This window comes from Pteropus alecto, unplaced genomic scaffold (assembly GCF_000325575.1).
Source record: "Pteropus alecto unplaced genomic scaffold, ASM32557v1 scaffold164, whole genome shotgun sequence".
Lineage (NCBI taxonomy): Eukaryota > Metazoa > Chordata > Mammalia > Chiroptera > Pteropodidae > Pteropus > Pteropus alecto.
The window spans coordinates 20,221,873-20,238,401 of NW_006439568.1; the positions used below are offsets into that span (position 1 = coordinate 20,221,873).

General features: G+C 34.1%; 1 protein-coding gene across 1 annotated transcript in view; it reads left to right on the top strand.

The window, feature by feature from the left end:
• The window catches only part of UBR5 (ubiquitin protein ligase E3 component n-recognin 5), an 88,272-nt gene that overhangs the window by 6,057 nt on the left and 65,686 nt on the right, over positions 1-16,529 (top strand). The window contains exons 6-9 of the mRNA XM_025050069.1: positions 9,646-9,835; positions 10,024-10,183; positions 10,780-10,929; positions 12,699-12,892. Coding sequence (XP_024905837.1) covers positions 9,646-9,835; positions 10,024-10,183; positions 10,780-10,929; positions 12,699-12,892 — 694 coding nt within the window. The remainder of the gene's footprint in view (positions 1-9,645; positions 9,836-10,023; positions 10,184-10,779; positions 10,930-12,698; positions 12,893-16,529) is intronic.

Consider the following 16,529-nt stretch of genomic DNA (forward strand, 5'->3'; position numbering starts at 1 on the left):
CACAAATCCTTCAGTTTGTAAAATATGAAATATCTATGAAGCTCAAAGCAAAGCACAATAAACTGAGATATTCCTGTATATATTGTGAAATGATCACAGTAAGTCTAGTTAACATCTGTTAGCATGTGTAGAAAATAAATTATTTTACTTGTGATGAGAACTTTTAAGATATACTCTGTTAGCAACTTTCAAATATTCAATACAGTAATATTAATTATAGTCACCATGCTGTACATTACATCCTCATTACTTGTTTATTTAACTGGAAGTTTGTACCTTATTTTTACTTTTTAAATTATTTATAAAATGTCTATCAAACTAGATATTCAATTCTTCCATTTTATCTAAAGTTGATATACTGTCAAACTAAAGATATATACAAATTTCAACCCAGATGATTTTATTCATTTTATGTATTGATTCTTGAATAGTCCGATTTTCTTGAAGCTACTGAATTAATAATTCGATAATGCCAAATCAGTTAGATTGGCATGTGTGTTCAAGAGCTGATCAGAGAAATATAACTAGAAGCAATTTAAATTGTTGGAAATAATAAAGAGAAAAAAGAAAGGTTTAAAAATTTTTTTTTTCTTTGAGACTAAATTTTTAAGTGACATTAGATATGAAAATTGAGATTCCAAAATGGTTACTTTCTTTCCTTTTTTGTTTTTAGTGGACCAGTTTATTTTGAGGTCAGAGGAACGCCATTTAGTTGAGTGCATCCTTTAGCTCATTCTCTGCTAGAACTATTAATAGGAAACATAGCTCTGGTCTTTATTGAAATGTTATGAATCTCCTTTTAATAGTCCTATGCAAAACACTAACATAAGAACAGTTTATAATAATTCTAAAAATAATATATAATAAATGAAATTTCCATTTAATTTGATAAACCTGGAAAATGTTTGATTATATTTATTTAAGAAAGAATAACTCTTATGTATCATATTTTGTCAAGCTATACCCTCTTTGAAGATAAAAATTTCTTGGTTGAAGGGTCAGCAAACTACAGTCTTCAGGCTTGTCTGGCCCCTCCTGTTTTTATTGAAACACAGTCACGCTTGATATTTTACTTACTATCTGTGGCTGCTTTTGTGCTAAGGTGGCAGAGATGAGTAGTCACTATAAAGATTGGTTAGCCCACAAAGCCTCATAAACTATTTACTGTTCTGCTCTTGATGATGCATTTTTTTAAAGTATTTTTTTTTTAGAGCAGTTTTCAGGTTCACAACGAAAATGAGAGGAAGGTACAGAGTTTTCCCATATACTCCCTGTCCCCACGCATGTATATAGTCTCTTTGCAATATCCCCCACCACAGTGGTCCATTTGTTATAATTGTATGGATACATCATTATCATTCAGAGTCCATAGTTTATATTAGGTTTCACTCTAGGTATTATACATTCTGTGCTTTGGACAAATTTAAAATGACATGCATCCTTCATTATAGTATATAGAGTAGTTTATCCAAAAAATCCTCTGTGCTCTGCCTGTTTATCCCACCCTCCCCTCTAATCCCTGGCAACCACTGATATTTTTATTGTGTCCATAGTTTTATCTTTTCCAGAATGTCATGTGGTTGGAATCATACAGTATGTAGTCTTTCCAGATTGGCTTCTTTCACTGTGCATTTAATGTGCATTTAAGGTTCTTTCATGTCTTTTCCTGGCTTGATAGCTCATTTCTTTTTAGTGATGAATAATGGTCCATTGTCTGGACGTACAACTATTTATTCATTCACTTACTGGAGGACATCTTGGTTGCTTCTAAGTTTCGGCCATTATAAATAAAACTGCTATTCACATCGTGTGCAAGGTTTTGTGTAGACATAAGTTTTCAACTCCTTTGAATAAATACCAAGGAACACAATTGCTGGATCATATGTTGAGTATGTTTAATTTTGTAAGAAACTGGCAAACTGTTTTTCAAAGTAGCTGTATCATTTTGTATTCCCACCAGCAGTGAGTGAGAATTCCTATTACTCCACCTCATCACCAGCATTTGGTAATGTCAGTGTTCTGGATTTTGGTCATTCTAATAGGTCTGTAGTGATGTCTCATTGTTTTAAATTGCATTTTCCTGATGATGTGATGTAGAGCATATTTTCATATGCTTACTTGCCATCTGTATATCTTTTTTGGTAAGGTGTCTGTTAAAGTCTTTGGTCCAATTTTTAATCGAGTTGTTTTAAAAGTTCTTTGTATATTTTGGATAAAATTTTTTGTCAGATATGTCTTTTGCAGATATTTTCTCCCAGTTCGTGGCTTGGCTTTTCATTCTCTTGATAGTGTTTTAAAGAACAGAAGTTTTTCATGTTAATATAGTCCATTTATCAGTTATTTATTTCATTATGCCTTTGGTGTCATATCTAATAAAAAGTCATTGCCAAGCCCATGGATGTCTAGATTTTCTTATGTGTAATCTTCTAGGAGTTTTATAGTTTCGCAGTTTACATTTGGGTCTATTATCCATTTTGAGTTAATTTTTGTGAAGAGTGTCAAGTCTGTTTCTATATTCTTTTTTTGCATTTGAATGTTCAGTTATTCCAGCATTATTTAAGAAGCTATCTTTGCTCCACTATATTCCCTTTGCTAAAGATTAGTTGACTATATTTATGGGGTTTATTTTTAAATGGGCTTTCTGTTTCGTTCATTGGTCTTTTTGTCTGTTTTTTCTCCAGTAGCGCACTGACTTGATTACTGTATCTTTATAGTAAGTCTTGAAGTTGGGTAGCATTAGTCCTCAACTTTGTTTTTCTTTAATGTTGTGTTGGCTCTTCTGGGTCTTTTTCCTCTCCCCATAAACTTTAGAATCAGGTTGTTGTTATCCACAAAATTACTTGCTGGTAATTTGGGATTGCAGGTGATGCGTTTTGGACAAGAATACCACAGAAGTGATGATGTGCCCTTCTCAGTGCATCCTGTCAGGAGGCACATGATGTTTACATGTCTCATTACATGTCTCATTGTAATGAGACATGTAATGAGACATGTAAACATCATGTGTTTACATGTCCCCGATCACTTAGTTAAGGTAGTGTTCGCCAGTTTTCTCAACTATAAAGTTACTGTTTTCCCCTTTGTAATTAATATGTATTTTGTGGGGAGATAGTTTGTGACTATGTAAATATCTTATTTTTATGCTTGAATTTAGCATTCACTGATGATTTTTTTGCCTTAATTATTTCTGTGATGTTGGACAAATAATGATTTAAAAAAATATTCACCATTTCTTTTACACTTATTAATTGGAATTCAACTGTGGACGAACTTTCCCTTACTCATTTCTTTTTTATTCTAGTCTATTCTGTTCTGTTCTATTCTATCCTATTCTGTTGTATTCTGTTTCTCTTTTGTTACTTATATCGTTATGGTCTCATGGATATTTTATTTTATAGTTTACAATCCATTACTGTTATTTATTATGTTGCTCAAATTGTCCTAGATTAGAATCCTCTTATCATAAATAAAGCTTGGATATAGCCACTTATAATAGACTGTATGACAGAATGACTCAAATAGAGCAGTGGAGTTGCATGACTTGCCTAATAAAATGTGCAACAAATACGATAACATAGTGCATTTGAGCTTGAATACAATCTCTGTAGACCTACTCCAAAGAAGATTAGGGCTAATTTTAAGACTTTGAGATACATAGAGCATCAATAATTTTTGAGTCTCCCTTATCCATCTTTGCCCACATGTCTTTTCATACCCATGTTTCTCTCCCTTCTTTCCTCCCTCGTTCTCTCTCTCTTTTACAAACCCTGTAAACTTTTGCATTGAGTTCATTATTACAGTATTGAAAAATGTCACAATGCTCACTGACAAGTCATTGCTGGTCATCGCTTAGCTCTCCCTGGCCTTGTAGATGCCCAGAAAGTATAAACACTTAAAGGCTAATTATTTCTTTTGAACCCTATGAAAATTCTTTTCAGTTTGTTGATGGTGAAATTGCGATCAAGTTATTTCGTAAATCAAGAAATGTGTATAGAGTCAAAAATGTTTTCTTTCATAATAATTTTCCCTTGAGTCGTATAGTGTTGTTTTCTTTTCCATTCTGTTCTGATTACAATAAACTTAAAAGAAGTTTGCAATTTATTACATGTAATAGAGGATCTAGGACAGGCAGATTTCAAGTCCTTAAAGGGGATTCTGACCCACAGATTTACCAGATGCAGTCAGATAGGACAGAGGTCATCCTCACAGACTGTGTTTTCTACCCTCTTTCTTCACATTCCTAGCTTGCTCCGGTTGAGTTCAGAGAGGTGTTGCGAATCAGAGAATGTTTTTTGAGTGGTCTCTGTATTTGAGAGCTGCATTGGAAAGATTTTGGGTAATCGGTACTTTTTTTTCCCTATTAGCATGGATCATTGGGAATTGATCATTTATTTTGACTGATCATTCTTAGGAATGCGTAACAATCAAAATGTATGGGACTTTTAACATTTTTCCCTGTGATGTTTTTACTAATTGACAGGTTTGTGTGTTAAAGATTTCTAACTGCTGCTCTTTTATCCCTTTCATAATTACTCAAATTTGTCCTGGGAGATAGTTCAGAAATCTCCTAAGTATTTTTGTTAAACTCATTTCAAACCAGGTTAAGGGATAAGAACATCAAATTTATTGGGTAAAGAGAAAATTTGTGTTCAGTAGTAAGTTCGAAATGAAGATCTTAGTATCTAAAGTCTCTTTGTTATTTGTTGTCACTGGACTTAATAGATGACAGGTATAAGTTGCTTTCATTGGTTTGAACTACCATATTTCTTTTGAAATTTAATCTTAGCTAATTAGTATAGGATTTGAAATGTAAAGACAAGCAGATCATGGGAATTTAAATAGTTGAAGCTGGCTAGGTGGGTAAGATAGTAGGTAGTGTGGCTACCCCATTTTTTAAAGGAGGCAGCTGATCATCTAATTATTACCATAGGAGAATACAAGGGTCACTGATGCCAAATGCATACCTCTGTGCCCTCCTTCCTCCCTTGTTTTATCCTAAGAAGAGCTTCAAACCTGCATTTTTATGTGAAATCCCTGATTTAAATGTTGGAACTAATTAATATTTTCATAGAAATAAATAAACATATGTATACAGGACCACAGATGCCAGTCATACATATAAGTAGTGTGCGTGCACGCATCTGTGACTGTATCTATTATTTGAAATAAATTTTTCATTTTAGAACAGTTTTAGATTGATAGAAAAATTACAAAACTAGTACTGAGAGTTCTCATATGCCCCACACCTGGTTTCTACTGTTATTAACGTCTAACATTAGCATGGTACATTTTTTTTTTTGCAATTAATACATACTAATACATTGTTATTAATTGAAGTTTTTTCCTAATGTCCTTTTTGTGTTCCAGGATCCCATCCAGGATACCCCATTATACTTAGTCATCATTTCTCCTTAGGTTCCTCTTGATTGTGACAGTTTCTCAGACTTTCCTTACTTTTGACAATGTATGTACTTTTTAAATTAAGTAACCAACCAACTAGGTATATGGACAAGATTTAGCTCACGGGTTTTAAGTTTGCAAACTGTGGACTAATTTCATACTAGGTGTGATTTCCTCACTTGATTTCAAGTCATTCTTCTACCTTGCATACTGTATATAATGAGATCAAAATTGTAGGATTAATTTGATAAGCAAAGTACAGATAGTAGAAAATGGTGTTCCCAGTATCTTTGAGTTTAATATTAAAAATTGTATGACTAATTATAAATTTAGAAAATCACTGATTTCAGTATTGTCTTTTGTGACCGCCGATAAACCTCTTTTAGTGTATATTAGCTCGACACATTACTCTTTCTCTAGAAAGCAAGCCGGTTAGAGGACTGTTGAGGAGGAAATGAGGTAGGGAGCTGGTAGGTAGTTTGGATTCTGATAGCAGAAACCTGGCACAGTGGGTGTAAGTGGGGAAACATGGTATCCGCCATGGTAGCTCTCAGGTTAACAAGCAAGCCAGAGATATTTTGACATTTGTCTTTCACCTAACATCAGTTGAAGGTTTGTTGTAGCAAAGATTGCAAATTGGCAGCTGTTTGTGTTTTGATGGAGTGATCGGGCAGTGAATTTGAATGTTTTAGATAGGCTGATATTCTTCACTCTTCCCTGTTGACTTCTCTTAATTATGTAATCTGTTTATCCCTCACGGAGATTTGAGTTTGTGATACCTGTGAGGCCTGCCTGGGGGTGGATGCGTATTTGGATGGGGGGAAAATGGTATGCATTCCTTTGCGAAAATATGTCATCCCTTATGTCTGTGTTGGCCAAATAATTTATTGTCCAAACTGGGACATTTTGGAATGAAATTAGTAACTAGGATCAGATAGTAGACTTAAACCAGCGCAATCTCAGGCAAAGTAGGACATACAGTCACCATAAATATATCTTTTTAAGACCCTTTAGTGTGGTTCTTCCTGTTTTCAAGATGAAATAATAAATGTAGCTCTTGAATGTTTAAAAATTCCAAGAGTAGTTCTGCCTGACTTAGTTTTAACAACTTATAGGAAACCATGACGTAGAAATACTGATTTAATATTGGATTTGAATACCTGTTTGTTTCATTGATCCTATGTTATTTTCAGTTGCATGATTGTCACAGTGCACATAACTTGAAAACATTCCACTTTCTAAAATATCCTTCTTTGATAACATGACTATTTTTTAAAAATCTTCCTAAAACACACGTAACATAAAATTTACTATCTTAACCATTTTAAGTGTACAGTTCAGTAGTATTAACAGATCTACATAACTTTTTCGTCATGCAAAACTGAAACTTTGTTAAACAGCTCCCATTTACTGCCTTTCCCTAGCCTTTGGCAACCACCATTCTACTTTCTGTTTCTATGAATTTGACTACTTTAGTTACTTTATATACCAGGAGTAATACAGTATTTGTATTTTTGTGACTTGCTGATTTTACTTAGGGTTCATCCATGTTATAGCATGTGACAGGATTTCCTTCCTTTTTAAGGCTAGTATTCTAATGTTTGTATGTACCACATTTTGTTTATCCATTCATCCTTTGATGGACATTTAGGTTGCTTCCACCTCTTAGCTGTTGCGAATAGTGCTGCTATTCAACATAGGTGTGCAAATATCTCTTCAGGACCCTGCTTTTAATTCTTTGGCATGTATATCCAGAAGTGGGATTGCTGGGTCATATGATAGTTCTATTTTTTATTTTTGAGGAATCTCTACATTGTGTTCATGGCATTGTACCATTTTACTATCCCACCAACAGTGCATGAGGGTTCTAATTTGTACATGTCCTTGCCAATACTTGTAATTTATTATTTTTTTTATAGTAGCCATTCTAATGGGTATGAAGTGATATCTTACTGGGATTTCGACTTGCATTTCTCTGATAGTTAATGGCATTATGTATCTTCATATGCTTGGCCATTTGTGTATCACCTTTGGAGAAATGTCTGTTCATGTCCTTTTAGTCGGGTTATTGGACTTTTTGTTGTCCGGTGTAGGAGCTCTTTAAATGTTCTGGATATTAACCCCTTATCAGATGTCTGATTTGCAAATATTTTCTCACATTCCATAGGTTGCCTTTTCAATCTCTTATGTCCTGTGAGGTGTAAAAGTTTTCAGGTTTGATGTAGTTCTGTTTGTCTGTTTTTGCTTTTACTGTCTGTGCTTTTGGTGTCATACCCAAGAGACCATTGCCAAGTCTGCTGTCATGAAGCTTTTCCTCTGTGTTTTCTTCTAGGAATTTTATAGTGTTAGGTCTTATGCTTATGTCTTTATTTTCATTTTGAATTTATTTTTGTATATGGTCTAAGGTAAGGGTCCACTGTCATTCTTTTGCATATGGCCATCCGGTTTTCCCCGGCACTGTCCTTTCCTCATTGAGTGGTTTTGGTATCCTTGTCGAAGATCATTTCACCATATATATACACGAGAGTTTATTTCTGGGCTGTCTGTTCCATTCCTTTGGTGCATTTGTCTTTATGCCAGTACCATGCTATTTTAATTACAGTAGCTTTATAATAATATTTTGAACTCACAAAGTGTGAGTCCTCCAATTTTCTTTTTTGACCTTTTTCAAATTGTATTGGTAATTCTGGGTGTCTTGAGATTCCATGTGAATTTTAGGATGAATTTTTTTACTTTTGTAAAAAATGCCATTGGGATTTTGATAGGGATTGTGATGAACTTGGAGACTGCTTTGAGTAGTATGGACATCTTAGCAGTATTAAGTCTTTCGATCCACAAACACAGGATGTGTTTTCATTTATTTGTGTCTTCATTAATTTCTTTCAGCTGTGTTTGGTAGTTTTCAATGTATAGGTCTTTCACCTCCTTGGTGATGTTTACTCCTAGGTATTTATTATTATTGATGTTACGGTAGTTGGAATTGTTTTCTAAATTTCCTTTTTGTTATGTAATGTACTTTTAATGCTCTTTTGTTTTTCTTTTGGTCTTTGAATGGTTCTTTACCACTACATAGCTAAAATTAAGTGATGTTTCATACTGCAGCCCTAAGAATGCACAATAATTGTTTTTCTTTAAAATTATCATGGGCGGTTTGTTAGACTGTAGATACAGACAGTGCATTAAGATAAATTCATAGAGTGCAATAACTGGTGTAGAAGCCTTCAAAAGATGACACCAGGTTTTCTGAAAAAAATTTATTTATTTCATTTTACTGAAGAAACTTTAAAAAGTTTTTGTTTGTTTAGAAAAGATTGGGCTTTCCAATCAAGTGAGAAGAGAGACCAAGAAGTTTGTAGTATATTGACTTGAGAATTGTTACTTGTTAATATATTCATGCATTTTTAAGAGAAAAAAAGGCTTGGGAAATCAAATTTAAACTTAATCTGTTTGCAGTGGGTGGTGGAAGGTTTCAGTCTTAGGTGAATGCAGTGAAGAGGAGGTGGGAGGAAAGTACCTCTCTAGAATTAAGTATTAAATTCATTTTAAAGGGAACCGTCACTGTCATAATGTAAAAGGCTAATATGATTTGTGTGACCCTTTTTCTAAGATCTGATTGAATACGGAAAAGCAGTTGCTTTACAGTTATCTAGTTTAATTTGAAGATTCTCAATTCTCACGTTTGGAGCAATAAGTGAAGATGTGGATGTCATACCCTTAAGTTTTCTCAAACTTAAGAAAAAATTAATTTTTTAAATAGGTAGCTTCCCTTTGGTCAGGGTGCTTAAAATGTTAAATATTAATGAACTCTTATCTTTGAAAATGAATTTTTTATCCCATGCAAAGCACCTTGAGTCCTAAATTCTGAATTTAACTTTTATGCAATAACAGAGTATTAGTAATTATATCATCTTCTGGGGCTGTCAAAGGCAAGCTGTGTTTTAAAACTCATTTTAGAGTTGGACTGGAAATGCTTGTATGTGGATCTTTAAAAAATTATTTTAAAAGATGCAAAAGTGTATTTATCTTTCTAAAAAGCAAATTTATATGTAAGCATTTTTAAAAAATTGGAAGTGTTATTTTTAAAGTTTAGTTCTATTACCTTATACCTATTATCTCAAAATACTATATATTATGTCGGTTTGACAAATAGCTTTATTTTAGCTTTAGAGAATGAAAATATATCCCAAGGGATTTTTTCAGAATGGTGGTATGAAATGCTAATTCTATAAATTCTTCAATATTTAGAAGTCGCTGGAGTTCTGGAGTAGGCGGAAGTGGAGGAGGCTCCTCTGGTAGGTCGTCAGCTGGAGCTCGAGATTCCCGTCGGCAGACGCGAGTGATTCGGACAGGACGGGATCGAGGCTCTGGGCTTTTGGGCAGTCAGCCCCAGCCTGTTATTCCAGCGTCTGTCATTCCCGAGGAGCTGATTTCACAGGTAAGGATCTTGTAGAATGTTTAACATAAGACAAGACAAGGTAAGGCTTAACTGAATATAGTGGGCTTAGTCATGACTCAAGAATTGTGAAATACTGTTTTTCTATATTGATCGTAGAAAGCTGATTTTGATAAAGAATTTAATCAAACGAGAATTAGCAGAGTATTCTTTTGAATTTTTAATTTCAGGCCCAAGTCGTTTTACAAGGCAAATCCAGAAGTGTCATTATTCGGGAACTTCAGCGAACAAATCTTGATGTAAACCTTGCTGTAAATAATTTACTTAGCCGAGATGATGAGGACGGAGATGATGGGGATGATACAGCCAGTGAATCTTACTTGCCTGGAGGTTGGTGGATTACCATTATGGTTTTCTCTTCTCTGGAGGAAGAGATTTATTTTTTTTGACTGGGAAATGGAATATTAAAGTACAATGGATTTTCTGACTGTTCTTTCCAAGGTGGTAGATATTTCTCACTATAGTGTTTGATTTAATTATAATTTTTTTTTTAAAGGGAAAATGGGGCCATGTTTTTGCTCAGTGCACTTGTGTTTGGTCTCAAAGACATGAATGTGTAGGCATGGCTTTATCACTGGCTGACAGGTGACTCTGGAATGTAGCTTTTTGATGCCTTTATTACTGAATATGTAATAAGTGAACTGCATTTAGATTTGACTGTGTTAGCTCTACGATGTCACAGGTATCTTAAATAGAGATCTTATTTTCTTGTGATTATTTAGTAGATAGCCCAAGTAGCAGTCATGCATTTGATGTTCCTTAAAATCTTTAAGAACATTAACTTCATTTCCTAGGTAGTTATTGCTTTTTTCCTCAGGTTATGTCAGTCAGTCCCTGATTTTAATGTTTTAATTTTCAGAGATTCTTCAGTGGTCTGTAGATGTTTTATCTATATCTGCTTCATTTATATTTGTTTCTGTTTATAGAGGATCTTATGTCTCTTCTTGATGCTGATATTCATTCTGCCCACCCAAGTGTCATTATTGATGCAGATGCCATGTTTTCTGAAGACATTAGTTATTTTGGTTACCCTTCATTTCGCCGTTCATCACTTTCCAGGCTAGGCTCATCTCGAGGTAATTTTGCATTTATTTCTTGTGATTATTGGCCGTATGGAGAGATAGTGGTAAAATCCACTGTATTTGAACTTTAAAAATTACAGTCGATGAAATCATTACTTATTAATGTTTTTGGATGCTTTGGCATTAAAACTAATTATTTTTGATTTTGAAGAGCCACGATACTTCAGAGGTGATCATCAAGGGTTACGACTACCTAACTGTATTTTTAATTAGGAATATGGATTCTGAACTAAAAGCAGAATTCTACTTTACAGTGACATGCAGCATTCAGAAAACAAGTCTCTTTAGTTTATTTGATTAAAATAAAGTTGATTTTTCTGTTCATTTTAAATTCTGGTTAAATGGAAGAGTGAAAATGAAAAAACTTAGACTTCAAGTGGCCAATAATAAGTATATAGAAATGTTTAGCTTATTAAAATGCTATTTTCAAAAGTTTGACATTCTTAAAAGATATAGTACAGAGTAGAGGTAAGAAACAAGATTTTGTAATCATATAAATATAAGACTTTCTCAGTATATGTTGGTATAGATTTAGCTTGCGTTTTAATTTTAAGTCAATGCTTTTACTTTACAGAATGTAAAACTGCTTGATTCAGATAACAGATGAGAATCAGCTGTGTCATATACTGATCATTAGTAAACTGGAAAAGATGCCATATTATATTAAGATCTTTCTGCCAGATACTTAGGGTACTTATAAGCACAGTTTTAAAACAACCTATGGTTTTTTTAACGTACAAAACTTATAATATGATAGCTTTAAATTTTTTAAAAATAAATGCATACTTTACTGCCTTAAATGTATCAAGTATTCCATTTTCAAATATTTAGCTAACAGATAATTTCTCCATTTTGCTTTTCCCTAGGTCATTCTATGTAGGCATTACTTTTAGTTTGAACTATATGAAATTGCTGACACTATTTTTGACCTGTATTGATGGCAATTTCATATGGTTCCACTTAATACTGTTTTTAATCCTTCTTATCCAAATCTTAGAAAGTTTATTTTGATTATCTGTTTTAAAAAATAATATATACACAAACTGGAAAAAAAAATGGCTTTAGAGACTTAATAGCCAATTGCAGGTGAAGAATTTTTGTAAGTCTTTCTATAAAGATTCTTAAAATAAATTTAAAAGCCTGTCTAGTGTCTCAAAAAATTTTAAATAAAATTTACACATAAAAATCTAGCCTGTAAAATTACTTTTAAACAAGGGCTTGGATTATTGAAAGTTTTATAGTTAATGGATTTGTATTTTAACCATTTCAGATTTTCTTCTTGTGTGTGCAAGGTTGCTTTTTTTTTTTGTAAATAACTGAAGATGGTCTAACAAATACTTTTTTGGTTTACATATGTATCTTAATGTGTTGAAATTCTCATTTATGCACATTTTCTAAGAAATAAATTAAAAAGTTAAGGTAAACATTTTTAATGAAAGCCAAAAATTTTAAACTCCACTGAAAAAAATCGAGTCCAGTTTAAGATAAAGTAATTCCGCTCTAAAATAATGTAGTTGGAATTCAGAAAAGTTTGCCTCTACATAGTTCTTAAAAATACTAGTTTCTAACTTTCATACATTCACTTGAAAGAGTTAATGTTTTGAATGTTGCATGTCAGGCTTATTAGACATACATTTACATTAAGTTTTTGTGAGTAGATAAACTGCTGTTAGTTGCATCCTGAAGGGTCTTTACTAGAGAGTGGCTTACTTTTATCCCACTGGTGTGACCCAATTGCATACCAGTTCTCCTTCTTCCCTTAGAGAGAGACTCTGAACTGTTGCGTGAACGTGAATCCGTTTTACGTTTACGTGAACGAAGGTGGCTTGATGGAGCCTCATTTGATAATGAAAGGGGCTCTACCAGCAAGGAAGGAGAGCCAAACTTGGATAAGAAGAATACACCTGTTCAAAGTCCAGTATCTCTAGGAGAAGATTTGCAGTGGTGGCCTGATAAGGTATTTGGAAAATATCTCCACCCTTTCCATTTAAATAGATTCCTGGCAATACCCTCCCTCCCCCACCCCTGCCTCCCAAAAAAGTTTGCTTTATTTCAGATTTTTGTACTACCATTATAAAAAAAAGAAAAACCACACAGACATAAAGTGACATTTTTGTTTTGTTTAAAATATAAGTAGGTCATCTTTATTTGACATTACATGAGTCATATTAGTGAGGTCAGAAATCAGAATGGTAGAATACATCCGCATTCTGTTTCAGCATTTTTTTTTCTGGTGATAATTATATCAGTAACTGATGGTTTAGCTCTAGTAGGATTTGTTTTGTAATGTCACGTGGACCCCAGTTTTTGCAGGGCAAGCATGCAGATCAGAGATTAGGGATCTGTGTTTCTTCGATTAGTTAGCTTTCCTTTCTGATAGCAGTGAATTCTAGTAGGCCCTTTTGCTCTAAATGCTGTGAGAGACAAAACAGGCTGAACAGGAATGGACTGAGGCAGTTCTGCTCTGCATCTTGAGAAGTATGATGACTGAGTTCTAGAAAGCATTCAGGATTTAAGATGATTTGAATCTTTAAAAATTCATCACTGTCAGAAGTGAAACAGAGTTGGTGCATCCTGTTGATGGTGTTTAGGTTTCATTGTCCTTAAGTGATAGGAAATTCATCTTCGGAGGGTCCTATACAAGAAGGCATGTTTATCACCTCTTTTATCTGGAGTGCTTCTTTCTTCTTATTTCCAAAGCCAGTTGGGTAGGAAATTTTCCTAAGTAGAAGTAAAGTAAAAGAACATGAGAACTTTGAGGTTAATCTCTAGCAGATAAGGAAATTCTGATAGGGATTTCTTTTCTTTCTTTGAATTTGAATTTGGGATATTAAAGGAAAATATTATCTAACTTTCTGAATATTTATTTTTATAGTTATTGTGAATCTTGATGTAGTTCATTTATTTTCCTGTGCATTCAACTCATGTAGAAAACTTGAATGCAGGAGAGAAAATGAATTTTAATCAGTCTCTTTGTAAGCAAAAGGTTATTGTTTTCTTTGGCAGCTGACATACTTTCCCTGAACTGAATTCTCTTATTTCCATAAAACTAGAAACTTCTCAAGTTTTACTTTCACTCCATGTGGTAGAACGCCATTTAAACTTAACATTGGGCCTTTTCTTTTGTTTAGTGCATTGTTCTGTGTTTTCTATTTCTCTTGCCTGGATCATACCAGGGCTTTGTCTACCTCATATTGTCAGGAAGTTGCAAAGGACTTAAGAATCTTGTTTTAGTAGTGACATCGCATATGTATTAGTCTAGGCTTCTTTATCATATGTGATTTTTGATTAATGGAAGTGTTTTGAACAGTACAAGTTTAGCAAGCTTTTTCTCTGGCCAGTATACCCTCTGTTAGATTTAGCCAGTATTTTTCCCTTTACTGATAGACATGTTTTTAGGTGCAACTTGTTTTCAGAGACAGTTACTAAGTGCATCATGAAATCTTAACACTGTACAGTACCTTACTTAGTGTGTTTTTTCCTTGGTTTGTTTAGACTTTGAAGGAGGAACAGCAGTATGTGAAACAAAGTATATCCTAACTATACCTTTTTTCCCCTATTAAACCTAACTTAAAATGTCATTGAAAAAGAATCCCTTTTTATTAGCTTATGATTGAAATTTAGACATCAAAAATTTTAATTCAGGGACAAATCAGTGTAAGCCTAATTAAACCATTAAACATTATCAGTTATGAATAAATACTAGTGGATGCTTGTTTGCAAGGCTGAATGCTACATTCAGGAAGAGAATGCAGAGTTATTAAAGGGTAAAAAGACCTTGCCTTCAGGTAACTTTAGGGCGACATGCAAAACTGTTCTACAGGGCATAGGATAAATGCCGCATGAGGAAACAGGTAATATGTAGGACCGTGTTAGTCCTCCAAAATTGGGGGCAGTGATCTCTGAAGAGTAGAAGGTTTGGGGGTAAGGCTAATAGAGGGTGGAGAGATAGGTGGAGAATGCAGGAAGATAGATGTGTCAGCATGCATACTTGGAAGGAGTGTGTGTGTCTCTTTCTCTCTGTGCTAAAAATATGCATCATATGCATCCCAGCTTAATTTCAGAAATGACCGAATCAATATTTTTAATACTTATTGTAAGTTTGGTTAGCATTCATAGTATTTTTCATTCTTCCTTTTATTAGGTTGCATGAGAACTTGCATTGGCATGTGACCTGGATTAGTACTGACTTTCCCATCACCCATGTAGAAGAACAGCCACTTCTTCAAAATTTTACCATTTTGTAGGCTAATAAACCTCCTTTAACGGTGGAATGTTCTCTTTTCTTCAAGGCTTTACAGTATAATCTTGAAGTGAAAATATTTGAAGTAACCTTAAACTTTAAGTATTTCCATGAATTATTCTTTGAGTTAAATGTCAAAACTAGTATAAAGGCATAATTAAAATTTACCGTAGGGATGTTGGAAGCTCCATGAAGACAGAGGTGAGGGTAATTCAGTGTTAATTTAGTGGCCTTGATTAAATGCATTACCATGTGTTAATAAGTCTTTTGCTTAGGTGTTAGGGTGAGAATTTTGTAGGAAGGCAGAGAAATGATATTAAATACTTTCAAGTAAGTACCGTGCTAGAATTAGGTAGAAGGGGCTTTGGGGAGTTGCCGGAGGCCATGTGGAGTGATTACTAAGAGTGTAGACTCTGGAGCCAGACTGCTGGAGTTCACATCCTGGCTCTGCCACTTACTAGCTGTGTGGCCTTCCATTCTGTAACCTCCCTGGGCCTTTGTCCTCTTCTCTATAAGATGAGGATAATAATGGTTTTTACCTTATGGGATTGTTATGAAAATTAAATAAGTTAGTAAAAGTAAAACGTAAAGAGTAAGATACCTACAGGGTCCCGTTCTCCAAAGACAGCAGGCAGTTTCTGCACATCATGGAAGGGCGAGAGACCCCAGTGGGTTGGGGTATTCCCGATAGTTCTATGTGGCAGTGGTATTTTGTGTGCCAGTTTCTCTGCTAGAATTGGGCACAGGCTGAAAGAGGTATAGACCCTCGTCTGACTGGACTAGAATACAGGTAATGGAAACATCTCATTACAGTGATAATTTAGCATTTAGGAAATAAAAGGGCAGTCTATATGGACACAGTAAGGAGTGGAGGGAGTGCATCAGTCTGTACCTTTAAGTCCTAGTTCCTGGTGTGTAAACTAGCCAAGTTTATTCTGGTTTCTGAATAGTTTTACCAAAAATATCAACATTTTTTATAATGCTGTCTCCTCCCTTCCCGTAATCAACCCTCCCCCAGCACTTCTCTCTCCCCCATTCCCATCCCTCCCTCTCTTTGCTTATTTATTGTACTTTATATATCTGGAAGTAGCTTCGACAATTCAGTTATTTCAATGAGAAGATGAAATCTTTTAATTAGGTGATTATTTAATATGGCTCCATTTTCACTTCTCAGTCATTTTTGCAGTTTTCTCAGACTACAAATTTAGTTCTGTGTTGCTGAATGTGTACATGTAAATTGTAACTATATATGTATTTGTACCAACCCACTTCCAACAAGAATCTAAAGTGACTTATAAGAGAAAAAAATGCAATTATAGTAGTAACAGAGACTTTTAAAAGTAGAATGTTA